We start from the raw sequence: 7597 nt of genomic DNA, 5'->3' as shown, positions 1-7597 counted from the left end.
TTTGACCCCAAAAAAAAAAAAAAAAAAAAAAAAGCATTTAGAGAGCTATCAAATAATCTTTCAGTAAACTGGGCATGGTGGTGCACGCCTATAATCCCAGCACTTGGGAGGATGAGGCAGGAGGATCACTGTGAGTCAGCCTGGGCTACACAGTGAGTTCCAGAGCAGTCTCAACTACATAGTGAGATCCTGCCTCAAAAAAAAAATTTTTTTTTCAGTGACAGAGATACTGGGAAGTATGGGTAGCCAGAGCCTATCCTGTGCTGCCCTGGTTCCTACTGCCTAAACTGCAGCTGTAAGGCTGTGCTACAGACCACACGCCAGGCCCACCATGGAGCTGGTTTTCCAGAGGACTCACTTTGAGATGAAAGCAGGCCACGATGGGCAGCTTCTTCATGGTGAGCTGCTTGGTGGACTCCTGGTAGCTATGGCAGCCACTGCACTTGATCTTCGCACTGCTCCCTAAGTGTTCTGGTCTGGTAAATCTACAAGGCATTTAAAAACTGTCATTTTAGGAAAACAAGAGGGGAAAATAAGGGTCAGGAAAAAGAGGACAGGGGCATTTTATCACTTCTGTTGGGTTAATTTCTCTACTAAAAAACACATGCCTACAGTTAAGGAAGATTACTGTTTCACAATCAAAAAAATGAGAAACTATTTTTTTTTCTTCATCTTCTTTAATACTTATCTTGTGCATTTTGTTTAAATGAAAGGTCTGGGGAAATGGTAGTAATTCCTGACTGCCTTATGTGCTAGCATTTCAGTTTGTCCCAAAACAATGAAAACTTTTATTACAAAAACTCTACACTGATGTTTACTAATAATAGCCAACAACTGGAAACAACCTAAACAAAATTCAGTAGGTGAACAAACTGTGGACCCCATCCCATGGAATATTTATCAGAAATCAAAAAGAGTGAACTCCACATCAACTGGGAATTAAGATGGGTGGGAAAAGAGAATCACCAAACATTCCATGTTTCATAATTATTTATAAAATATCCTGAAATGTGAAGATTATAGGAAGCAGTTCTCCACTGCTAGGTTGAAAGGGGACATGGCTGGGAGGGACCCTGTAGGGACAGAGACGCTGTGCCTTACGACTGCATCAGTCAGCATCTTGGCTGTGGCATGCGTGTCCTACTGCAGGATGTCATCACTGGGAAACCGGGTGTGACCTATACGAGATCTGTGTATCTCAAAACTGCATGGGAACCAACAATGATCTCACCATAAAAGGTTTAATTTTTAAAAATTCAAAAGTGTAGAAAAAATGGTGATTTTCTAGTAGTGAGCAGAGATTGTTATAAGAAGGTTAAGTAAGTTAGCAAGCTAACTGTAAAGTTAGTGAACAGAAATACCTAATCACCATGCAAAAAAAACTAGTTTGAGCTACTGGGCATTCACTATAGCCAAATGCAGGCTGATACTATGTCTTCAAAATGCTCTATCCTGGACCTGAGACAGAGACTACTACCCTGGTCTGGTCCTAAATGTGGGATTCTGTGGTGACCAGCTACACCTTCTCTACAGCCTTCCTGCAAGGAAGATGCACCTTTCTCTGAGCTGGTGGCCTCACCTCCGCAGGCAGTCCGTGAGTGTTGTAGTGCCTGATGCGTGGCTTTCCCCGTTTACCATGCTGCCCTCACTCCCTGGGCTTAGGGGCCAGAATTGAGTGGAGGAGCCAGGTAGATCTAAACTGATGTCCCAGAAGGGGTCTATGGTGGTGGAGACTCCGCTGCAAAAAAAGGACGAAAGGATACGTGAGGACTGTCTGCTGTGGCTCCAGGGCAGCACATGCTATGCCAATGCTCCGCCCTGCTGTGACCTTCTGTCCCAATGACATCTCTGGCTGGAGTATTTACACAAATGTACCCTGGGGTCCCAAGGACAGGTGAAGGAGGGATGTGTGGAACCCTAGTACAGGTAAGGGCAGTGCCTTAGGTAGTTTATAAACCTGGGAGATGATCTTCATTTAGGGACTTTCTGAAGAGTATAAACTTCTGGAGCCCCACATCCAGAAACCCTGAATCCTTGGATCTTTCTGGGTCTGTGATGGATTTGGAGTGTCATTACCCAGAAACTGGGACCTGCCACCCGGGGTGGTAACAAACCCCCATGCATACATCATACCAAGTGTGCACCCACCAGGCTCAGTAGCCCCTCAGAACATGAAATGCTGGGTTTCATAAAGCCAATTCATGTCTGGAGATTTAATTTATAATAGTAATAAAGGGGAACTCAATGGGATATTTAACAATAGGAAATTTGATACAGATACTAAAGGAAGCAAAGAGCTCTGATCTGCTCAGGTCTAAGGCCCAAAATAATCTCTGCTGTGTAAAAGAGAAGAAAGCCCGGTGTGGTGGCACATGGCTGTAATCTCAGAGCTTGGAAGGCTGAGGCAGGAGGATCATTGAGTTCAAGGCCAGCCTAGGATACATAATGAGTTCAAGGCCACTCAGAACTACATAGTGAGACCTTGTCACAAACATACAAACAAACAACAACAAAAAATACAGACTTTTTCCCAGGACCCCCCCAAGGACAGCAGGTGGCAATCCATTACAGACTCTGAACAACTTCAATGGATATGACATTGGTAGATCACAGTTTTAGGAAACTGAATTGTATTAAAGATACCAGGTCACACTGTGGGTGGATGAAAGCTGCCCTAATGTGCCAATGGGTCTTCTTTCTGATTCTTGAGCTAGTTGTGCTAAGCAGAGACTACCTGGAAAGAACTGGGGACACTACAGCAAGCAATGGAGAAGGAAACCATAAATTAATAAATGTGGAAGCATACATGTAAAATAAAAATGTCCCATCAGTGATCCAGTCCTTCCTAAAAGGGCTATTTTGACTTGATTTCAGGAGTTGAGAACTCTAAGGAAAGCAGAGAAATGAGGGAGAAAGCTTCCAAGAATACCATTAGATGTGAACAACAGCAAAAATGATCTCAATGTGGTCTCACATGTTCCACAGGGACCCTGTCCGGCATTGTCTCACTGTTCTCCAAGGGGGAGGAGATTCCCACCCCCAACAGCTTTCAGCATTTATGACATCTGTTAACTTCTCTCGTGTCTTCTATCAGAGGTATTTTATTTCAACAAATAATAATGGTGTGGTTGTTTAAATATAACCACAGGCTTCTCAACTGGCGGCTGTTGTAGGTGCTGTGCTCTAAGAGCCAAATGACCCTGTGACCCATCTCCAAGGAGGATCCCCAGACAGCACCGAGTATGGCGCAAGAGCCTACTTTAAAAACTGCTCAGAGTGCATCAGTTCTGCTGACGGGGAAATGCACCGATACTGGTGCACCCCAGACAGGTTCTCATTCTGCAGGCTGACTGGCCACACTTACTGGCAGACTTGGCAGGTGACATCTGACTGCAGCCCACCCGTGAAGATCTGGTCGATGATGCAGTTGCAGTGATTAGGGTTGTTGGCCTTCTTCCCATTGTCGTCACCTGGGGAAAGAGCAGGATTTTGTGATAAGATCGGTGCACTACTAAGTTAGCAGACATAATATCACCATACCTCACCACAGAGGCAGGAGGAAGGCAGGAAGCTGGCACTCTGGAAAGTCCATAAAGACTTCTGTGATCTCAACAGAGCCTTAGCAGAGGAGCTTGTCATTACTTCAACTTGATGAGTTATCTGAGGACCTGGTTTCCAATGCTACTTTTCATTATCCTCTAAGATGTCCTAACAAAGTATATTTGACGCCCACGATTTGGCAGGTATGCTTATATGACTCCCTTTTTAATATACAGAATAAGTGAAAAAATAGTTTTTAAGTTAGCCTAACATATTAATATTTTTTTTCCCTTGGTACCAGGGGATCGAACTCAGGACTTTGGGTTTGTGAGGCAGGCGCAGTGCCACTGAGCTAAATCTCCGGCCCTAGCCTACGTTGGGTCAGATATGCTATGAAACAATCTCTATCCCCCTGCCAAAGAGATAATCTGGTATCCTCCTTCAAGGAAATCTTGCAGCTCCATCTCTTCTTCCTAGGTTCCTACATCCAGAACAACTATCTTTCTGTGGACTCTACCTCCTGTTCAGTAAATACTTAACTTATATATGAATGTACAGTGAAGCAAATATGAAAATTAAGTAATGAAATATAATACACATTTGGAATATGTATCCTACATAATGTTTATTCAATTTTAAAAGTGGAATTATCGCCAGGGATTTAGCTCAGCAGTACTGCGCCTGCCTTACAGGCACCAGGTCCTGAGTTTGATCCCCGGTACCAAAGCAACAACAACAACAACAAAACCAAAAAGTGGAATTATCACAAATGAATGAATAATGGCCGAATCCTCTGATACCTGCTTCCCAGAGTTTAAGATTAGGGGAAAATCATGCCCTGAAGAACCCTGAATTCATAGGACAAAATGTTATTAGGATAGGGGAAAATACTGTACTTTCAGGAAGGTGCAAAGAAAGATGAACTAGAAGATGCTCTGAAAATGACAACACATAACCCCGATGTACTATTCTGATGACTGTAGGGTTTTTGTTTTACTTTATTTTTCAGTGTTGGGAATGGAACTATGCCTCGTGCATGCCAAGCAAGTACTCTATGGCAAATCTATACTCCCACCTCATTTCTTCATTTTTAAAAAGAAATGACATTTTAGATACTTCAAAATGAGTACTGTCAGAAACACACAATGGTTTGGCTGTTCCATAAACTTTTTTGAAACAGAGTTTTGCTCAGTAGTTCAGGCTGGACTCGAACTCACTGTGTAGCCCAGGCTGGCCTTGAATTCACAGCGATACTCCTGCCTCAGCCTCCTAAGTGCTGGGATCACAAATGTGAACAATTTAAGAGCAATGCATTTTGAAAAAGCTTTTAGGTCAGGGCTGGGGGCTTAGCTCAGTGGATAGCTCACTGCCTTTCAGGCACAAGGTCCTGAATTCGATCCTCAGTACCCCCCACACCAAAAACAAAAAAAAACCCAAAAATCTTTTAGGTCAGATTTCTGCTACTCCTTCTGTTTCAAAGGTGCCTGGAATAATAATTTAATAATCTTTCATAGTGGCTGTCTTCCGTCTCATGTTATATTACTAGGAAACCCAAACTTACCTAAACTATTAGGTAACACTTACTTGTTCCTTGAATAAACATTGAAAAGTTCATGTATAATTTTAGAAGAAAAAATTTTAAATACCAACAAAACAGAAGGCAAAGCATGAGAGCTGACTCAAATGAGCCCCTGATCTGCATGCAGGGCCCAAGATGCACATGGCCACCCTCAGAGCACAGTCCTGAGAGAGACTGAGGGGTGCTAGAAAGCCAGCTGCTTTAGTCTTTTAAAACAAACTGAGTGGGAGGATACCGCCTACAACTACCTGTACATAACTGCAGATAACCCATGGGCAACCAACAGGTAAAACAGGTAACTCATTACCTCAGTAATTTTCTCAGGTATGGAATGGAACCCATGGCCTCAGTATTACGGGGGACCTGAGGAAGAGTGAAAACCCTGACTCCCCCAAGACCTACTGAACCACAGACTAAGAGTAAGGAATCAAGCTCGGTGTGGTGGCGCACGCCTGTAATTTCAGCACTTGGGAGGCTGAGGCAGAAGGATCACTTTGAGTTCAAGACCAGCCTGGGCTACACAGTGAGTTCCAGGTCAGTCTCAATTACATAGTGAGACCCTGTCTCAAAAAACCAAAGAGTAAGGAACACCCTCAACCTGACAACCTGGTCTGAGTTGGGAACCATTTCTTAGCTATCACCCACAGGTCATCAGAACAGGGACTTCTCCATGAGGGGGACAGGCAGGGAACCAAATGGCTCAAGTTATTTCCTCTGAGTCTCCCACTCCTAGCCCCAGGAGCTGCTGTACCCCTGAACTATCACCTCTCTTCCCCTCACTCTCTGAATCCTCAAAGAGCACCATCCTCTGGGGACAGCCTGTGGGGATATGTTATGAGAGGTCTAGAAGCAGCAGCTTGGGTTATGTTGTGTCCCCTGCCCTCTAAATCATCTAAATCAGAGCAGCAACAGGTCTTCCTGGAGGCTCTGCAGGGGAGAATGGTGGTGATCAGCAACATTCAGAAGACTTAAGCCTCAAAACCCAAGGATCCTCAGGGCAGCCACAGCAAAGCAAAGGCCTCAGCCAGTACTGTAGGATTTTGCTGCTCTCTATGGCAGACCACAGAGGACCCCGCCACTATGCTGCTCCACCCCTAGGAAGGCCAGAGGGCAACACGTAAAACTCTCCTTTTCTTTTAAACAAACTACAAAGAACCTCCTTGACAACATTCGTGATATTTCTCCTACTGGAAGAAAATTAGGCATGAAGCCTATGAAACACAAATCAAACTTATTCCCTACAAGATTTGCATGAGCAAGCACACATATTCCTTCACCTTGTTTCCTCTTTAAAGAAAATGTCTGTCTCCACCTTGGGTCAAGGCCACTCACCTTTGCAATGTCGGTGCAGGACATCCAGCGCCGCAATGAGAAACTCATGTGCATCCTGCTGTTCGTAGCCCGCCAGGTGACGTGCGTGTGTCCACACCAGGTGTAGCAGCTTGTATGGGATGTGTGGAGACCGGTGCCCGGAGTAAAACTGGAGAGGAGAAGGGAAAACTTACAGGAACACAGGCACAAAGCAACTTTCTTAGGAAAAGGACTCAAGATCCTAAATTACAAATTCTAAGCACAATCATGAATTTTAAAACGGCACAGTAAACAATATGCTATTACTGGCAGGCTAGAGGTGTAACTCAGTGGTAGAGAGCCTAGTTCAAACATCAGCACTGGAAATAAAAAAAGTCACAAAGTTAGCTTTGTTCTTTCAGTTCCAAAAAGGTTCACACTCTTGGAGTCACTGACAGTAATGGGCAACTGTCTACAAAGCAGCAGCACGGGAGCAAGGAAGCAAGAATCTCACATTCTCCTTTGACAGGATCAGAGTTTATTCTAAGACAATAAAAGGTGAAAGGTGGGGAAATTGTAATTGAACATCATTCCTGATCCAAAAATCCAAATTCCAAAATGCTCCATAACCTGGAATATTTGCACACATGATGCATTTTGGAGTAATCATATTTTTGGATCAGGGACACTCAATAGTAAAGTCTATGTAAATACTCCAAAATCCACAACACTGAAATCTGAAACACTTGTGGTCCCAACCATTTCAGACAAGAGATATTCAGCCTGTGTGTCATCTGGTAAAAAGAATTAAGATCAAATGTCAATAGACAGGATGAAGAGGCTGAATCAGCACATTGAATATGCTGATCAGTAAATGCTGACCTCAAGAATGATGTGCTCAGCCACACTAAGAACTCACTTTTGAAAGAGTTTTAGGCTATTACAGAATTCCTGTAAATATACAGTTTCCATTACATTAGCTATAAAACATTTGAAGTAGATTATTTGAAATAAATCCAACAAAAGGCCCAATCTGTAAACAAACAAATAGAAAAACATTTCCCTACACATGTGATGAGAATATTCTCAGTCTAAAATAATCAATGCAGGCTGAGTATTCCTTATCCAAAATCTGTGGGACCAGAAAGATTTCAGATTTAGAAAATTTGTGTGTGTGTGTGTGTGTGT

General features: G+C 43.4%; 1 protein-coding gene across 1 annotated transcript in view; it reads right to left on the bottom strand.

The window, feature by feature from the left end:
- The window catches only part of Usp22 (ubiquitin specific peptidase 22), a 23125-nt gene that overhangs the window by 6801 nt on the left and 8727 nt on the right, over positions 1-7597 (bottom strand). Inside the window, exons 5-8 of the mRNA XM_010637391.2 lie at positions 6452-6599; positions 3365-3470; positions 1580-1738; positions 359-485 (exon numbers count right to left, since the gene is read on the bottom strand). Coding sequence (XP_010635693.1) covers positions 359-485; positions 1580-1738; positions 3365-3470; positions 6452-6599 — 540 coding nt within the window. The remainder of the gene's footprint in view (positions 1-358; positions 486-1579; positions 1739-3364; positions 3471-6451; positions 6600-7597) is intronic.

This window comes from Fukomys damarensis, unplaced genomic scaffold (assembly GCF_012274545.1).
Source record: "Fukomys damarensis isolate Sample0158 unplaced genomic scaffold, DMR_v1.0_HiC HiC_scaffold_23, whole genome shotgun sequence".
Lineage (NCBI taxonomy): Eukaryota > Metazoa > Chordata > Mammalia > Rodentia > Bathyergidae > Fukomys > Fukomys damarensis.
The sequence above is the reverse complement of the archived record's forward strand: the minus strand, read 5'-3'. Positions and strand labels throughout refer to the sequence as shown.